At 38.1% G+C, this 20,366-nt stretch overlaps 1 protein-coding gene across 2 annotated transcripts; it reads right to left on the minus strand.

Moving 5' to 3' along the window:
* Positions 1-243: 243 nt before the first annotated feature.
* Positions 244-11,783, minus strand: nap1l4a (nucleosome assembly protein 1-like 4a). Of its 2 annotated transcripts, none has more exons than XM_044036130.1 (14): positions 11,705-11,779; positions 10,744-10,781; positions 10,196-10,268; positions 9,582-9,726; positions 9,075-9,161; positions 8,539-8,673; positions 8,376-8,447; positions 8,088-8,227; positions 7,773-7,918; positions 5,392-5,411; positions 5,144-5,263; positions 4,978-5,013; positions 4,771-4,824; positions 244-1,903 (listed from the first exon to the last, which is right to left on the minus strand). In XM_044036130.1, exons 2-14 carry the CDS (start codon positions 10,757-10,759, stop codon positions 1,865-1,867), a joined length of 1,083 nt encoding a protein of 360 aa, XP_043892065.1. In that variant the 5' UTR covers positions 10,760-10,781; positions 11,705-11,779; the 3' UTR covers positions 244-1,864. The 2 variants fall into 2 exon arrangements, with proteins under 2 accessions (XP_043892065.1, XP_043892067.1); XM_044036132.1 differs by lacking the exon at positions 244-1,903 and adding an exon at positions 2,301-2,335 and having other exon boundaries at positions 11,705-11,783.
* Positions 11,784-20,366: the final 8,583 nt, after the last annotated feature.

Raw genomic sequence — 20,366 nt, forward strand, 5'->3', positions numbered from 1 at the left:
CTTATGGTAACTTTCCCAGGCTTTCCCCCACTTATAACCTACAGCTTTATTTTTAAGAGAAAGTCATAAACCATATACTGCTCATATTTCCTAAACATAAAGTATGTAACCAGTGGTGAGTGGTTGTAAACATTGCTTGATTTATAGGGGTCAAAAGGTTTGGAACAGGTGCTCTACACAACTGGTAAACCCACAGATGACACACAGACACACAACACAAGATAAAAAATACAGGGCCATACGTTTCCATGTCGGACAAATTTAATAGAATATTTTAACTAACTCTGTACAAATTGAAAAGAAATATTGCGCAAGTAACAAATTGTGAATAAGAACCAGTTAAGGCCATTACTAGCACACGGTCCAATGTGGTAGGTGTGAAGATGTCAACCGCGGCTGAGGGATCTGTCCAACAAGGTCTACAATCGTTCTTGGTAAAAAGACGCATAGGATGGTTTTATTTTGCTGCTGCTGCTGCAATTGACAACCAGCCACCAGGCAAAGCAGTCTGACCAAAGGGCCATAATCGAAGAGCAGTATATAAAAGACATTGGCAACCTCTCCCATTTGCTTTCCACAGACATTCTACTGAATCATCAGACAATAACAGAAATATATATATATATATATAGATGTATATATATATATATTTTTAACAACTTTACTCGATTTCACTGTTAAAGACAATTGGCAAATATTGTTTTTAATAAAAGAGGACGTGGGTGTGTCTTGTCTTTCATTTTGGCTTGTTGGCAACAGAATTTAAATTTATTCCAAACATCCGAACCCGACCCAATCACCAACTCAATGAAATTCATCGGAAAACATACAGTGGGAGAACCACCTTCTACAAGTCTATGTGGTCTCAGCTGGAAACCAACTGTGTCTTAAAAAAAGCTAACACAAGGTTGAGTGTCCACTGTGTCTGCTTAAATCTTATCTGAGGAAAATGTTTACCAGATTACATACAGAGCTGGGGAGTCACTGTCCTAATTTCATATGTTCTTGGTAAAAAGAGACTTGTGAGGTATAAGTACAACCCGTTCAATGTGATTAATTGGTGTTTTGTATCCACACAGGTGCTAAGTTTGAATACTTGTCAAGTGTAAATGGAGAACACGTTTCCTAAATGTTTTAAATGTACTTTTAAACATTTAAGTATTCACATTTTGTTGACCTGCTAAGTCCAAATAATGTTTGGCGCAATGAGAATGAACCTGTGACCTTGGGCCTTGAAGAGATCCAAAAAAATGCATCACTTCATAAAGCTGCATGACACTAGAATAAATAGTCCAATAACATGACAACAAACATTAAAAATACTGTAAATTAAACTCAAAAGGATACATTTTATGTCAAACATAAACACCATTAAAAAAAAACACTTCAGCAACCCCAGTGAAAAATAAGTTGTTCAGCAGTTTCCTGGTTAACTATCACTTTTCTTATTGGCATTAAAAAACCCTGAGTAACTGATTTATTTCCATTAACCTTACGTTGAGATCCATTCTTTGTCTATTGTTTTTTTTTTACACATGGTCTGATTATTTTGGCAGTAGTAACATTTTCCACCTTAAACAAAGAAGAGGTCTGTGTGATGCTGTGGTAGTTCAATTAAAGTAAAGTCACTTCCTGCTTTTAGTTTGAATGAAGCCAAATAAGAAGGGGTGAGATGGGCGCAAGACAAAGAAAAAAAGAAAAAAGAAGTCATGCACAGAGTAAAAACGCAGTATGAATGCGTTCTATTGCGTTCAGGTGAGAGTTCATAAAAAGGGTGGAGCCTGAAATACTGGGGGGGGGGCTTTCTAATTGGATAAGCGCTGAATTGACAGACAGCAGGTCTCCACTCCCCTGATCGCCACGGTTACTGCTGTTTGCATTCGGCAGGCTGCGGCTGTTCTTTCTGAAGGAGACGGAGAGAGAGAGACATTCAATTAGAAAAGAAGATGGAGCCACTGGGCATTAATTAGTAAGAGGATAGAAGAAGCTAAAATAGAAGATGCTAGAGAATGAAAGCACCTGGGTTTGGTGCAGCTAGAGAACAGTGTTAAAAAACCTGGGACAGGACAATGAGAGGAAAAAACCAAACAGAGGTCAGAGGAAAAGAGGAAAGACACAACAGGAAGAACGGATGCTAGATCTACCCAAGATGTGAGTTAATGTCCTAAACTCCTTCGACTAATGACTAATCAGGATGTAGAGAGAAAGAGGCAGCCGGAACATAAACCATAATAAACCACAGCCAACGAATGAAGATAATCTACATTGTATGTGATGCATCATCTTTATTTCTCCCTTACCTAGAAATGCATGGTGAAAGAATGATTGGTTATGCCTGTAATGGAGGGGAATCCAGGGGAGGGAGAGACAACAATATGCACAAGTTTAAGCAACACTGAAAAATGACAAGGTGATAGGGCTGAACGATTTGGACTATGTCTAATAGCATTTTTAATTCTGACAGGTTGTGATTTGCTTTTGTTCAATATTCACTCTGTAACGTGCTGGAGGATTAGCACATGACACCATATAAACAGTTTTTCAGGACCAAAGTGTTGGATCTTGTGCAGCTACTTTATCACACTTGAATCCTACAGACTCCATGTTGACCCAATATGAGGTAATGAAACACAGCAATTATTAATTAACAAATGAAAATATAGTGACATTTTAAACAAATTTTCATTTGAAAATGATAAATTGTTCAGCCCTTCATGGTGAACACAGTGAAACACTGGTGAAGTTGGTGAATTAGCTCCTTGAATTCCTGAAAGTCAAACCAAGTAACAGGAAGCAGCTACGACATGAGTAAACAACTACAACAAGATACTAAATAAACTCATTTGAAGACACAGTTACAAGACCAGGGACACAAACTTACTCATCAGCCTGGAATAGCTTATAATGAACATTCATTTTAAACTCTCAGCAAAACTAACCCACATAATAAATTGATCTTATTGTTATCTTATTCCTAGAGGTAGACTGATTAATTGGGTCAATATTTGCCATTGTTATTTATTAATCATCCAATTATTATAAATTATGGATTTTTTGGGGGTAAAATGATTAGCCCTGGACTCTAAAAATCGGCCACAGGAAAACCCATGTCAGTCGACCTCTAGTCATTACATAACATTTTGTAGCCTGAGAAAGTAAGAGCGGGAAAATGCAAATAGCTATTTAAAAAACTAATACATGTAACAATGTGAAGCAAATTGTGATAAACAATGTTTTATTGCCAATGTGTGCAAATACAGCTGCTAAAACTACTAAAATGACAGAATTTGTCTTCACTGCTTCCCTATAAAACCAACAGTGTGTAACATTCAATAACATCTATCTATAAATGCAGGGAACACCTGTCCCTCTGTTTGGTAACTGTCTCATGTGTCGACTTAGTGACATTATAAGAAATGTTAGATATACAAGTAGAAATGGCTATATGAACAGATATATTACTAGTAGAGCTACTTTGAATGGCTCTCACACAGAGCAGCACCAACATCTAACATCTATTTATATACTTTGTAAATAGATGTTGGTGCTGCTCTGTGTGAGAGCCATTCACAGTATATAAATAGATGTTAGATATAAAGATCAAAAGAACATGTTACAGAACCTCTGTTGTGTCATAGTAACAGTGACCTTTATAACACACCAAAAGTTAGGTAATAATTGATTAATCAATTAATTGTAAATTATTGTAATTTGATAATCAATCTGAGTGTTTTTTTTTTATAATTAATAATTAAAACAGTTTTATTCATCCAACCATGTTTTACAGCTTTATCCTCCACGTGAGGGTTGCTGGTGCCAATCCCAGGTTTATATTTTCTGGTTTCTTTGCTCCATATAACAAAGAAAGCATTAAAATCGAAAAATTTTGGTTGGTGGATGAACAACCATTTTAAGGTTTGGGAAACACCAAGCAAACATTTGTATGTACCACACAATTACATGATTAAACAAGTAAAAAAAACAATCAACAGAAAAACAGAAAGATGCAACCCAACCAAAACATAAACACAAAACAAATAAAAAATCCTCCACAAAACACAACAAAATGCACAATGCACAATGATGGGTACTACACTTAGAAAAGCTTAGCTCTGAAAAAGAAGTCTGCAAAGGACAACAACCACCAACTCCCAGCACAATACAATCTCTAAAAGGTTAGTCTAACTAGCCTCGCAACGCCAGATCGGCACACTGTGCCACAGCTGTTGGGTCATACATCTACAGTATCAAATATGCAGTGGTAAATACCTGCTAACAATGTGACTCCCTCATGTATCATTATGATAACAGTCAACAATTTTTAATCTCTTTTATGTCATATCCCTGTTTTGGCTGAAGCCAAGAAAGCTCACTTGAAGCCACATCACATGTGAAAGCATCATGATGCCATCTGTGGCTCACTTGACCCATGACCAACAATGTCGCCGATTACAGGGTTTTCTGAATGTTGCATATTAATGACCCTTGAATCATTTGCATGATTTTTAATTGTTTATCAAGCTGCAATAAGGACAGGACTGTGTTTAGTGTGATGACATGTAGAAGGGAATTAAATACTCAGAGGAGGCAACAGACCGTGATATAATCCTGTGTGTTTCTGTATTTGATAAGATGTTTTTTTCCTGTATTAAAAACAAGTTAAGACAATTTGGACCAAAAGCGTCACATTGTGAAAATTAAAAAAAAATTTGAAATGCAGTTTCTCCAGAAAATAGATAGATACAGCTAAAATATAGGATGCAAACTGACCTTGGGGTCCAAGTCTCCATCGTCATCATCGTCATCACCTTCCTCATCTTGCTCCTGAGACACAAAAACATCTAAGTTATGCAAAAATAACAGTGGTATAGACGGTAATACAGCTGCAAACTTATGTCTTGGATGAACAGTGATGACCGGATATTGGTAATTTAGATAAAATGCACAGTGGTTCTGATTCAAAATTTTACTACTGACCTCTTCGTCTCCCTCTTCCAGCTCCTCCTCTTCAAACTACGATTAAAAAAATAAATAAATAAATGGGTATAGGTGGAGTGAAAACACACCCAACAGTCATAATGGAGTTGTTCTGTGTTCATGTACAACTCTTCATATATGTATGTGTTTGTGGAAAATGACTTACACTATCGTCATCTTCCAGGGCCTCTCCAGTGAAGTACAGCACTGCTCTGGGAACTATTCTCTCACGGAAAAAATGACCAATCTCAAAGTCTGTGGCTAGAGTGAACTCAGAGTCCTCATCCTGTATGACACGAACACCAAGAGATTTATAAATTGCAGTTAGAAACCTAATGTAGTGATGGTAACAAAAGAAGAAAAACACAATAGATAGTGGTGGTTTGTATGTAGAAATTGCATCTTTTTACTCACCATATCTCCATCGGGTGAAGCTGTAAACAAGGAACAGAATTCAGCACGTAAACACACTGCAATACAACTATTACCGAAAAGTTTGTGTATTAGTCACAGCCACTAAGGTAGCTTTTGCATTAGCTGTAACTCCACAAACATCTGAAACACATTTACAGCAACAACAATTCTTATTATAAATGAGGTCACACCACAGCGGCACTGAAAGGCTGTTAGCAAACAGCAGCGCTCCACCACATGTCAGTAAACTGACTGATGGTGACATCATCCTGTCCACTACCCTCTTTAGTGTTCATACTACACATTTTTTACTCTACTTGGCCACTGTTAGCATTAGCATCAATGTAAAGAGTCAAGAAGAGTTTCTTGTGAATGGTGAACGCCAATGCAAATGTTTTAATATGACCCTGAAGAGTGAACATTATCTAAATGTGTATTGATTCATTTTCACAAAAATCTGTTGAAATAATCACTGTAATTTACAAAGACATTGAATGTGAACCATAAATGTGAATACCTTTATGGTTCAACTATTAATGAGAAACAGCAAGAGACTGAAAGGCTTGTTTTGAGAACTGGCCTCAAATGGATTAATTTTAAAAGTCACCTAGATTAAGGAACCAATTTACTCCACATAGTCACATACAATTAATCCAACCTAATAGGTGAGTGAGATGGATTCTCAAATAAAAAAAAAAAATGTTTGCCATTTATATATAAACATTTCTTATGATTTATTTGATGACATACAACACTGGGCTTACACCAAATTCATTTTCACTGTTGACAAATTGTTGTTATGCTCAAAATGGTCGATAAAAACATCCTTGCTTTCCCTTTTGTGCTGATAAAGAGATAAAAATTGTTGACACAAAGTGCACTGCCTCTGAATGAAGGAAATATGAAAGTATTGCTGTTATTGTTTGTTCATAGTTGCTACAGTAATGAACTGACAACAGTTACCCTCTCAATACTTCTGTGATGACACATCACAACGGATTCTTGCTGTAACATCTCTATGTAGAATGCACAACAGTTAAAGCACATTTATTTGCTGTGTTCAAGTTCACATCAACAACACAAGAAAGCTTTTTCACTAATGGACATGGCAGGCCCAAATCTGGGCACTTAACATTTGACAAAGAGCTTTTTATATTCATTAGTCACATACTGAAGTTATGACAGAACCAGTAAGACAAATATAAGCTCAGCCAATGAGTGTTTAGGTCAACTTCTCAAAGTAAGAATAAGTCTGGGCATGTCTGACAGCAAAGCTGACTGAACAAGAAAGACAATATGCTCATTAAAATGTGTACTCTGTCAAACAACCTGCTCATTTGAGGCAAAATGGTATTCTCTAACCTCACACAGCTGAGGATAATTCATGAAGTCAACAAAAGTCGGTGATAATTACTTTTGCTAATTACTTAATCCTTTCCACCTCACTGTTGAATTGGCTATGAGGCTGTTTATATGCAGATTTGTATGATCACTTTAATTGGTGATTTTACAGGTCGTATCATTGGTCTCAAATGGCATTACAAATGAATGACAGCTAATTAACTGCTGTCAGCACTGCCTTAACTTTCTAAACTGGAACATATTATGTTGATGTGAAGGTTCCATATTGGAGCTAAAACAGCTTCATGTGAGCTACAGAACATGCAGCCTGTTCCACCTTCTGCTGACTGACGATGCAGCAGCAGTAAGAGTCTGCCGCCACCTGCTGCTGAATTAAGTTAAATACAGTCAATAATTTGACCCAATGACAACTATATTACCATGTTGCCACGCTGCCTACACATCAAAGCCTTTGTGGCTCACTCCCACAAGCAAACAACTCCAAGTGTCTCAGTTCACACAAGGCGTTAGAATGAATTCTGAAACTCCAATGACCTCTACATTCATAATGTCTGTACTGATCAGACATTATGAATCTTAAGCTTCTTCAGAGCTCCAGAAAGAGACCAATTTGTGTGTGGACATCTTTAGTGTGTAACATTTTTTCTTTGGCCGCTGGTGTGCATACCATTTCATGTCCACGCATTGGACTTATCTTATCTTTCCTTGTGTCAATCTATGAAGCCTCTGTTCTCAATCAAAGACAGAAGAGACCGTGTCTTAACCTTTGATTGTCTCTAATCCATTACTCCTGTTCTGCATGTATCCAACACCTGTACTACCCACTTGTGATTGAGCACTCTGGACAGAGGCAAATACACCTGGTATGTGGTATAGGTCTAAATTGTGTCTAAATCAGCATTTGCTCCAAAACTATATCTACACAGCTAACATAGCTAAGCTTTAAATGTATATGTTACCATTATGTAAGTGTAATGCATAGTAAGAGTAATTGGTTTGAAATGTTTTTGTATTCTCACCTTTAACTGGATTAAAGAAGTTGAAGAAAGAGTCGTTGGGGACCTGTTTAGTAACAGTGCGAACAGTGCCACGGCCTTTATGCTTCTGCTTCTTCTTAATAGTTTTCACAGTCACATCCTTCCCCTTATGCCAATCTATCTGACACCTGGGAGGGATGGTAAAAGTTAGAAAAGCAAATGGTGGTGCCTGAAAATGGGGTGCAAATATCAAATATACAGAGAATGATTTACATAAATGTTTTTTTAATTTTTATTATTATTATTTTTTTTTTCCCCACAGTTTACAAGGGCGTGTGTGTGTGCCTTGGTTCTCACCCTTCACAGTCAATGATCTCTGGCCCCTCGAATGAGAAAGGTTCTGAAGCATCAGGCTCTGACTTCATCTTGTACACTTTAGTGAGGACTGCATTGTTGAAGTAACCATTAGGCTCAAAGTGGAACTCTAACGTGAAACTCTAGAGGAGAAAGAAAATGATAAACGATTCCACCAGGCATTTAACTTCATTTTTGTTGTATTATTTTGTATGTATTAACTTCATTTTGTCTGTATTATTAAAGGCATTTTGTAACTTCATATAATGACAACACCATACTAATACTGACCATTGGCTGTCCTGGCTCAGAAAATTTGACTTGAATATCTTTCAGGTGTTTTAGGATGGGCTCATCATGCTCCTGGTGGGAGATTAACAGACATTTCAGAAAACTATGACACAGCATAGAAATGTTAAATGTCATTGATGCACAACAACAAGATGAAACATACCTGTAGCATATCACTGAGCATGTCCACACTTCTGAAAATGGTGAGCCAGAACTCTGGGATGCCCTTTGGGTCTTCCTCTGGTGTGGCTTCTCCTTTCTTTGCATCCTCAATTGAAGCCTTTTCCTTTACTTCCTCCTGCAGGCAGCAGGCAGGCAGAGCACTCATCAAAACTCACTTGAAATTATTCAGTTCGTTGAGCTTTTGAAAAAGTTCAGAGATCAAACTCCTTACAAAAGAGTAACTAAATACACAGAGCAAGACTGGTCAGTCACGCAACAGTCCTTTGTTAGTCCGAGATGTTTAATTTTGCTTTCTCAATCACTCAAATGAGGATTAAGATGTTAAAATGTTTTTTGTCTGTGGTTCTTGCATTTATTCCTTACGCAAGGAAGGATATGTTTATTCCTTCATCCATCACAATGATGAGAAGAATGAATGGTGGTGGGTTCAGGGCATTTTTATTTGCTTTGCAATACCAGGAAAATATTAATTTGGAAAAGTGATCAGGCAATTCAGGGGAAAAAAGTTGTACTTACAGCAAGCTCCTCCTCTTCCTCTCTGTCACTGTGCCACTCACACTCTGCATCTGTGGGTTCCACTGATCCTGTGACAATGTCTCGTCTCTGTGACACAAATGTTTTAATACCTGATTTTAGCAAAAGATGGCAGAAATATTATAGTGAAATACGTATATGAACAAACATTAATTTGACCAGGATTAATTACCATTTTTAAACAGACACACAAACACACTGAGACTAAAAACAGGTGCAGTGGGGCTACAGCTGCCAGTCTTCAGGGTAACTAATAATGGCTGTCACTGGCTCTGGAAATAGCCTTCACTGACAAAAGAACAGTTGACTACTTGTGGTGGCAGTTTTCAATTTAGCACCAAGGATGTGTACTCGCTGACCACAGCAAAGAGCAGAGAGATAAAATTCACCACCCACCGGTGCAGGGAAATGACTGAGATCCATACATCCAGTGCAACAGTCAAGTGCAAAGAAATTAAATGAAGTTGAGAAATGATATAGTAGATGTACCTTCTCAAAGAGTGGCTGGTAGAGGGCAGCATACTTCCTCTCTAGCTCGTGGACTTCCTCGTAGAACTTAGCCTCTATGTTGGCACACTGCACCTGTAGCCGTTTCAGGGCATGCACTCTCCTCTTAACTGCTTTAGGAAGCATACTATGAGAAGAGAGACATGAAAGTTCTGATTTTATGTAAACAGTAAATGCATTATATTCAAGCATTACTTCTATCAAATAAGCTAACATTAAAAACCCCAAGATGATATTTAGGTTGTATGTTCACCCCAACACAACCACCAATTCATGTAAAATATACAGTGTTTACAATATGAACAAGTGCTGCAAGTGCCATAGTTGTGCTGGTAAGTGTCAGTTACATCAATACGGACATTTCATTTCTCAAGATTATTTAGTTATTTTAAAGACCCAAAACAGGCAGTTAATATTAAAGGAACACTTCAACAAAGAATCATGTGCTAATCTCACTTTATAAAACAAAAGCAAACAAAGCTAATCTGTAGTCATTAAAAGTTGAAAACCAGCATAGCAATTATTTCTGAACCACTTTATCTACCATATCAAAACTCCTGGCATAACAAACACAAGTGTAAACCATTTGCACTGACCTTTCCATAAAATGGAAGCCAACAGGCTTATCCATTTGACCAACTGGATTTTGCATCCCTTGATCCCCTTTACCTGCCAAGAAAGCAATAAATACGTGCATCTTTTACACTTTGATTTGACAGACTGCTGTTCAACATTCAAACAAAGTTAAACTGTACCCATAAGCAGATTTGGGTTGGGCCATTCTTTTCATTCATAGATAGATAGCTGAATAATGTAGTGTTTTTTTAGCGTGGAACTCCAAACAATACTGTAACAACATTTGCACAGTGGCCCAGCCAATACTACAATTTATGCAATAATCAATATGATGAAGGTAAAGGTTACCTCTAACATTACAATTATATAAGACTACTTAATTGTTTGGAAGATTATCCAGAACATATCAATCTGCACCATTTAAAAACCTATGTTGTTCAAACTTTAAGTTAAATATAAAATAAGTTGCTATTAATTAGTCATTCTTAGTTTCTCCTTTTAATTCCAACATATCTGATGCGCAGTATGCCCTTTAAACTGTGGGAAGAAGAAATGTATGTGTTTTTACCTTTACTTGCATCCATTTTAGTGTGACAACTCCTCCCTCTGTAAGAAAGACATCAGTCATTATCAGACACATGCTTATCTTGGATAATGGTGGACATTGAGAGAATTAAGACAGAGAATGTATATCCAGTGTGAGCGAGGAAAGCAACACATGTCACTTTCATCCGGGAGCACTGGTTTCACAACATTTTTCAAAACAATTTCTCAAGTCAGTGCAAACCAGATTTCATTTAGCGTGCAAGATCAACCGAGTGTCAGACCAGCTGAGTTTTCTGCAGATTGCCAACACTTTCACTCAAGTGAAGCAAACGCAGGCCGATGACGCACTGACATGCTAACAGCAGCTGGGCTAGGCTACGACAGCAAAAGTTAGCATCGCATCTTCCGTTTACACAAATTAAGGGCCGTCACCGCCTCTGACAGCTACGTGGGATGACTAATAACACAATACATCATTATTCTGCACACCGACATTGGCTTACCATCGAGCACATACTGATTAACACCCAGTTTGGGCGGTGCCATCTGACAGCGGCTAACCGGGCTAGCAGGTAAAAAAAAACAAGGAGACAACGTGCTACTAGCACAGTTTTAACCTACAAAAAGGTAGGAAGGTGAGCACATATACTACCTGTCCCCCAGTCGCGCACGACATATACAATACATTACTCCAGTAAATGTCTGAAACCACATCGCAACGCCTTGAGATAATGGAGTTTAAATTGGCTGTCAATGTTACGCCTCTTAGCATATTGCTAGCCGCGTCCACAAGCTAATATCAGCTAGCTGCTGCTGGCTGGCGGCTTAAATAAGAGTGTGAGCAAAGTGTGAGGAAGGCAGTTCATCAACGGTCTGCCAAACATTTAACCAACTTGTAAGCTTGCATGAAAAACACCGCAGCACGGAAGCAAATGCTACCATTACTGAAACATCAGCGCTAACTCGACGTTTAGCTCTCTTACCGCTGGCTGAGCAGGAACTCTCGCTGGTCGCTTCGCTCACGCGTCTTCGCTTCAACCACCACGCGCGAGCAGCACACGCGCACCAGCGTCCCGCATTCTCATTGGACAGCAGGTGAAGGAGGAAACGGTGCTGCTTTCAAGTACCGTATTGCGAAAATGCATGTCGTGTGGATCACCTTAGTGTTGCTTAATCGACTGTGCTCTCTCAGATAAACAGACAAACAAGTAAAGGATTAAAATGATAAAATATTATACAATTATAAATGATATTATGGTGACGTTTTAAATGTTTTTTTTTATGCTGATAAATATGTTAAAATAACATGCACAGCATGGTTTCTGTCCTGTCCATACATTCTGGCCTGACTGTTAAAGTGCTAAAAGGTTTCAACTGTCACTGTCTGTCCACTCCTCTTCTGTCTATTTTAGGTTTTGTGTAATATCCAACAATACAGGAAGGAACAAATCTTTGTTATAAACAACTCTATGTATACACTATGTAGACACTGAAAAAATAAGTGAATTATTTACATTCCAATACAGCAGTTTTATTGAAAGATTTATGATAGCAATCCATCCGTGGAAACATTTTATCCTACTCTAAACAGCACCCCCTACCTCTTTATCCCCTGTCTTGTCCTCATCTCATCCTGGAATCTTCATCCTGTCTTTATCACACCTCAGATTACAGAAAATGTAATAATAATTCTATTGAATGTTGTATGGGTGCATATGTAGTGGTTAGCACTGTTGCCTCACAGCAAGAAGGTCACCAGTTCCAAACCCATGTGTTTGTGTGTGGGTTTCCTCTGGGTTCTCCAGTTTCCTCCCACAGTCCAAAAACATGCAGAGGTTAACTGGACTTTCTAAATTGACTTTAGGTGTGAGAGTGGATGTTTGTTCATCTCTGTATGTTGGCCCTGCGATGGACTAGTGACATGTCCAGGGTCTACCCCACCTTTGGCCCTCTGTCAGCTGGGATTGGCTCCAGCTCCCTCATGGCAATTTGTGTGGAGGATAAAGCTGTAGACAATGAGTAATGTATTAACCTACAATCTCCATATGAATGCAAATGTCATATATAAAACGTGTGAACTATACTGTATTATTAAAGTGTTGGTCATGTGGCCATGATCTTCTCTTATACATTGTCTGAAAGCTTTGTGAGGCTTCAGACACCTTAAAATAAGAATTACAAAATTCAACCCATTCACCAGTTTCCACCAGGATGTAGTTTGGAGTGCTCCAGATCATTTAGACCACAAGAGGGCTTCAGATGCCTGTGTTCGATTGGAGACAGTAGCTCTACACTAGGCCTTTCTGTGCATCAAGCTTATATTTTTGTTAATATTATGCTTGGTTTTATTCTGCAAAAAACACAAAACAATTTGTAAGCCCTGGAGATGTGTTTTTAATATCTCATAACTTTAACAATCAAACAAGTAAAAAAAAAAAAACAATTGTGCAGAATTAAAAATTATGCTTTATAGGCTTACTGACCAAACTCTTAGTTTCTTAGTTCTATATGTTATGTAACAACACTTTTAGAGATAGGTTGGTGGGCTGGTTGGTTTATTATCAGTGTGATTCAAGTTAAAATCTTACAGAACAACAGAAAACAGAAAAGAGCAACACCCCCCAGTGTAGCTTTTCAGAAGATAATCTGTATGAAACAAGTACGAAACATTTACACCACGTACACAGGTTCTATTTAAGGAAGGGCGTCAGTGAGCGATGCACGTTTGTGTTTACATTATGAGCACTATTTGCAGTGAGGGCAGAGCTCTCATTTACTTGCTTTGTCAGATGACATTAGTGTTTAATTTATTCCAGAGATGATGTAGAGGGATGTTTCTAAATAATTAAAGCTTTCAGTACATTTATGTTGCCATCCACAAATGGACACTCACATTCTTTTATTCTCTTATCATTAGAACTCACGTCTCATTCATTTTTATTTAATTTCTTCCTGTACTGTATTTTTTTTTAATGTTCTGTCATTAAGATTATGTCACAACAGTAGTGATCATCTGTTCATACACAGCATTCCACTGATTCACCAGTAGCTTTTTTCCCCCTGCTGGGAAATAAATGTTTTATTTGTGGAACTGGTTAGAGGAGTAACAGACATAAAAACAAACAAAACACTAAAATTGTATTTGCTATCAACTATCAAGTAGTCTGCACACTTGAGAGGAAGTGACAGCACCAGGGTCCCTCAGGGTATGACTGTGGTGACCAGGCTTTGTGCCTGTCACAGTGTGACATTTACCAGCAGGGTTTGCGCTCACAGAGGAAATCAAATGTGATTCTGTGGCATTCGGAATGATTTGGAGATGTAGAAACAAGTGTGCAGCAATCGCTAAGTTTAGAAGTGTACAGGTTATAGTCGCAGTATTATTTGAATTTAACCTTGTGGCCTAATGCCTGCGCTGAATTGGGAAAAAGGCTTTCAGTGCTGCTGCTTTATTGGCATGGAACAATTCACAAAAGCAGATGAATCTTAAAGAGCTGGTGTCACTGACTGTTTTTCAATTAACTCTGAATAATTTGCATGAATCTAACTGAATCACTAATTGAGTCCTGTTTTATTGCAGAATGCTGTACATTTTATAGTTTATGTTTCAACATTGTGTCACATATTTTTGGTTTAATGTTTTATTTATACACTGTCATTTGTTATTTGTCTGTAATCCTGTTATATGTGCGCATGCCTGTCAAGGTTATTATAGTAAAGTGGAAACTAACAAATAACAAAAACTACAATGAAAAAACTATAATTTTAGCGAAAATTTGCTTCCGTCATTTATTTATTTCATACATCCTTTTGGGTTCATATGAAGTATGTTTATTTTTCCTCTGCCAGCAATTTTGAAAGGTTTTATTTGAGACAGCATTTTATTAATTCATAATAAAAATGTTTTTTATGTGTTCTTGTTTACAATGTAGAACATAAGGCTATGCAAGTTAAACATAACATTTGTTATGTAGTTAATTGGGTTCAGTTGGTTCATCTAAGTGAGTCAAACCTGAAGTGCAAACAAAAACTAAACTAAGCATTTACAAAAATAAAAACTAGGAAACCTGCTCTAAAAAATAATTAAAACTAACTAATTTCAAAAACAAAAAGTCAAAACTAAAACTAATGAAACAACTATAACCTTGCTTTCTGTCTTGCTTTCTGACATTTTTATTCTCTGCATACTCATTGTATCCTTTCTGGTTGAATAAAGATTCAAACATAATACATAATATCAACAATGTGCATCAGAGATCATTGCGATTAAACGCCTCAGCATAATATGGATATTTGATTTATTTAGAACAAATAAATTACAAACATGTCTTTGAATTTGGGTAATTTAAAGGACTTTTTTGCAGCCCTATGTAGAAGCAAGGTCTCTGTAATGAAATTAATGATGTTAAGACAATGGTTCCACCTGCAGCCTGCACACAAAGCTATGTTTTTTAACAGCCTCAGCCCATCAGTGAGTCAGCTCCAAGATTATACCCACTCTGTCTTTTGTATTTACTGCCACCCTCCTCGCTGGCAGCTCACACCTGGGTCTATGAACGTTCTGAATGCAGTTGTGTTGCTGCTTGTCTTGTCACAAGGCCTCTGTGCACATGTGTTATTTGATGTTTATGCTGTGCACATAAAAGATGTAAGATTCATTCTCATCACGCTTCTGTCAAATTGGTTGATAATAACCAGACTTTCAAACTCTGCGTATCTCTCTGTACAATCAATATCATATCAGTAGATCTCTGAAGAAGCACTACAGAGTGAATTCACTCATTCATGTGCTCAATCAGCCACAAACAACATCACAAAAGAGTTGTGCCGTATTTATCCAGCAACTTTTGAATCCGGTCGTAATTTCTCCTGCTTTAGCTCACACTTGTTTTTCTCTTAGTCATTGCTGGAGGCTGACATGGTGTATCTTAAAACAATATCACTATATCGTCAGAGCTCAGCTTCTGGTACAGCCTTGGTCTGTTTCCACGACTCAAATATTATTCCTCTTACCAAGTGTAATTCTGTTTGCCAGTATATTGTGTCTTTGGTGTGTATTTTATTTGAGACAAGGACATGAAACATGTACAGGCATACAAACAACAAGCAGTTATTATCACAGAGAGGACCCTTTAGGAACCTTTCTAGCATAAACACTGACCTTGTCAGGACCAGTAGTCCTCAGAGGGACCAACACCTGGCACTAATGGAAGCAGAATACAACTTAATATAGCAATAAACTAGAAAGTTGGCAATTATTTAATAGTGATGGTGAAATACACAACAGCACAGCAAAGGAGCCCGATGAAATGGGGCCAGACCCCCCACCAAATATTGGTTTGCTCCAGAAATTATAGCAGAGATAAAGTGGTTGATGTCAACCAAAATGAAACAAAATGGCCTGTTACCTTGAACAGAGTTGGAAACATTTTGGCTGATATTAATACTTAAAACAAACACATTGGCATCAGTGTTGTTGTTTTCAGATATTGTAATAATATTGTACGTTTTTATTGCTGCATTGTTCTATGTCTGTCTTATCAGTGTCCTTGTTACTCACTTGTTTCACTTACACACAAACATACGCACGACAGAAAAGAATTGACCTCTTCTCGCTCCTTTGATTGAACATGTAACAGCAATGTCTCTGCCCGCTCTTTTTCATCCCACTGGGGTATTGGTTTTGTGAATGAAGTGGCCACACTCCCAGATGGCAGTATTGATATGGCCGGGTCGACGGGGCGATGTTTACGAGCCACCCTGGCCCTGCATCCTCTGTCATCTATTAAGCCCCTCTCCAGCTAATGCATGGGTAATGGCCTATCTGGACACCATAATCACACGCACACACACACACGCTCAGACAGAAACTGTAAAAAAGCCATCAAATAAGACACACAAGGCTAGCCGCCACATTGACACAGCTGCAGTGATTATTCACAGGAGGAGGTCTCGAGTGAAAAATGGTAAACGGAACTAGCAAACGACGTCCGAGGTGTCCGCTGGGACAGCGGGTTCTGCATGCGTAACAAATTCAGCAGAGCCATCAGTCCATTTTCTGTTCATGCTTTATGCGATTTCAGCGCAATTTACTTTCATTTGCACCAATAAGCAATTTCAGTCACGCCGTCTTGTTTGTTGGCCGTTGGTTCTTTATGTGTCTCCTCTGCGCTCACTGTCATTCTGATTCTGCGAGGACAGCTAAACCTTTTAGCCGCCAACAATAACAACACATGCACACACTAAATGATTTTTGTGGGTTGACAAAATGTAAATGACTGTTGACTTTTGTTTTTCCCCTGTAATTTCAATATCAAATAATAACATTCAAACAGTTTATTAAAGTCCTGACAGATAAGGATTTTACCCCAAGGGCACACAGTAGGTTGTGTGTTTCCATTGTTTCCTGTGTTTAATTTGTGGTGGATCACTCTTTTTTTGAAAGTCCCAGCGGATGACACCTTTTTTTCATATCTCTATATCGGGTGCTGTTATCTTAACAAAGTATAATTGCATATAATCTGATGTGCTTCCCCTCAGCTTCTCCTGCAGGTGAATTACTTGAGATACACATTACACATCTTTTTCAAGAGTTAATCCAGTTTGATTCACACAATGAGATGTCGTACCTTCATTCTTGCAAAAAGTGTTTGAATAATAAACATAACGAATAATAGAATAAATAATAATAATAAGAAGAAGAACAATAATAATAATAATAATAATAATAACATAATTTAATAAATAAAATTATTTTATAGTGAATTATTTATCAGATTTATTTTGCAAAAATACAAAAAATGGCTTGCACTGCCATGACATATTGTGCATTTTGACCTTTTAGCATTTTGCTTCCTGTGTGGCTCACATGACGCAATGGTGCAGAGGTGAGATAAAAATACAACATGGGTCTTTGACAAGGATTTAACCACTATTGTCAAATGTCAGAACAACTTATTTGAATTGTGCAGCAAACACCAAACCACTGCAAAACAAATGCATATATTACATACTGCATATCAAACACCCTAATGACAATATTGTAAACCATGTTCCTAATTGTTCCAAATAAAAGTCAAAACTAAAAAAATTGACTAAAGTTGACTCGTTTAATGTCCACCTCCAAAACCTTGCATTATTGTCAAAATGAACATTACATTGCTTTCAAACACTTTTCGGTGATAAAACATTGAAATGCAGAATTATTACTGTGATTGCTGAAATGATTTTAAAAACGAAGTCCTTGCAAAAGAAGCGATGCTCTGGATTTGTATGAATCAACTGTCAGCAGTACCACAGGTGGGGTTTATGTGAGGCTCTGGCTCGAGTTTTGTCATGACCTGCAAGAGCTTGGCCCTCAGGCTTCGGGATGACATGGAACCATTAAGGAAAGGTAAATCTAATTAGGAGTCTCTCCAGCCACGGTGCTGTGTGTCAGTGCTGGAGGGGAAATGGGCAATGTTATAGCGTCATTGTGCTGCTGCCTATGTGACTCCAATGATTGGATAGGACTTTAACATGTGGCTTAGACTTCTTATCAACAGTTTCTTTTTCTGGATGCACAAAGAGAGGTCAAAGAGAGAAGCGCTAAATAGTGGCTTTGCTGTCGCTTTAGGGAAATGCATACAATAAATAAATAAATCAGTGCGTGTGTGTGTATGTGTCATTTTGTGTCTTGCATCTAATTGTGAGGACTACATGTTGCCATTTGCACATGTTGCAAACTTGAGCATTAAGAAATACTCTCAGACTTCTTACTTCTGCAAACACAGAAACACAAACACATCAGCTCAATAGCATCGTGACATGCATGCTTGTTTGGGGTCCACGTATGAATAAACATTATCCAATGTACTTGTGCTTAACTAAAGCACTGATAATATTCTGCACACTCACTCAACTCATACCACAGAAGGCTTCAGGTTTGATATGTGCATTTGTCATTTAAGTGTAAGTGTATTTCACATGACTCATTTAACTTGTACAGCGGTGAATGTAAATCACATATTTGCCAAACAGTCTCTAATTACTACACACTTTGCATGCGTCATGTGTCAAGCTACTCTCCATATTTCAGTCCTTTTAGCTTGCTTGCAAACACAGAAACACAAGCACATTAGCACAATAGCATCACAATGTGCATGCTCGGTGGGGGTCCACGTATGGCTAAACATTATCCTGCACCTTGCTTAAAGGACCCCTGCCTTCAGTGCGTGTACAAGCTTTAAATATAGTATACATTTAGTACAACATGAGATGGGAGGCAGGGGGTCTGCTTATATTGCCATCATTACTATGAGGCACACATAGCACAATGGATACACTATGAAAATACACTATGATCCGTCAGCGAGGTGCAGACGTTCCTGTATTTGGTGGCTGACGAAAGGATGAAGAAAGAGCTGGATGGCACCCAAAACGAGAAAATGTGCAGCAGTTATGACGACGGACGACCCCGCCCGCATTGAGGAAGTACTATGAAGTAATGGATAACAACGTGCTTGATACCAAACTGATTAGAGTCGAGTAGAGTCAAGAACGGTAAAATAGAAAAGCACCAAAAGAAAACACCAGATACCAGGTACTATCCCTAACGGAAAAGCAAAATACTGCGTAGAGTCAGGTCAAATCCAGCCAAGCAGTGCTAGAACTGTATAATGGAAAAGCCCCAATTGTTGAATTACATGTAACTGCTCATTTTTCACATGCCAGTCTTATTTGACATGACATGCATGTGGATGCATCTGCACCATAATCAAAGTAATCAGATGTGACATTTGGAAAAGCGCAGGGTGCTCAACAAACAAAGAGCACAAGAGACGCACAACACATGTAGCCTAAGGCACTGATGATGTGTGGTAGACGGTAACATGCTGTTTCTTTTTCGTAATGGGTTGCTGAGCAACATGTGACAGGAATGATTTGTTTTCCTCAAGAGGAAATAGAGATCAGTTTAGAGTTTGTCCTTAACTTGGAAATCTCCCATCAGTTGTCCGTGTTGTCATATTGCCATAACCATATATATAAAAATGGACAGTCTGACAGTTTCCTTGGTTAAGTCAGGAAGTAAGAATATACTTACTGATATACACTGAATAGCCACCAGGGGGTGACTCCACTATTTGCTAAATTGAGTCTGACCAAATGTAAGTCTATGTGAAATTGAGCCTAGTTCTCACTTGAGTTATAATGCCAGTAAACATTTTCTTAAGGAATTCATGATGTCAGATGCTAGTTTAAGAGTTTCTTCAATAGAACGTGATGTCAATTGAATAAATGATGTTCCCATGTAGAGGAAAATAGATGATAAAGTTGGACACATATGTCCTATTTCATCCAACAGAAGCCTGACTGTAAGTGATGCACCTGTGAACTTCTGACCGCAAAATTTCAAACCTTCTCCCGATTCTCAACACGGTTACTTATGGATGACATTAGGACTGTTTGCCTCTTGTGAACACTGTTTGAATTTATGTATCCCTAAAAAATATCCATTTGAAAACACTGCCTTTTGGTTCTAATGGTGATGTTGTCGTGTCACATACTGGATCTGCACTTACCTACCACTTGACAGGCGTGATGACGACAGTTGACACTGACCAGTGAGCAGCAGTTTCTCAGCCAGTCAACCACCCTCTGGGACAC

Source organism: Solea senegalensis, linkage group LG10, assembly GCF_019176455.1.
Source record: "Solea senegalensis isolate Sse05_10M linkage group LG10, IFAPA_SoseM_1, whole genome shotgun sequence".
Classification (NCBI taxonomy): domain Eukaryota; kingdom Metazoa; phylum Chordata; class Actinopteri; order Pleuronectiformes; family Soleidae; genus Solea; species Solea senegalensis.

Excerpts from the sequence above, each read along its gene's own strand:
- nap1l4a (XM_044036130.1), bottom strand. Across the intron at positions 9,727-10,195 it reads GGCTTCCATTTTATGGAAAG|TATGCTTCCTAAAGCAGTTA; the intron begins GTCAGTGCAAAT and ends CTCTTCTCATAG. Across the intron at positions 8,448-8,538 it reads TGCTCAGTGATATGCTACAG|GAGCATGATGAGCCCATCCT; the intron begins GTATGTTTCATC and ends ATCTCCCACCAG.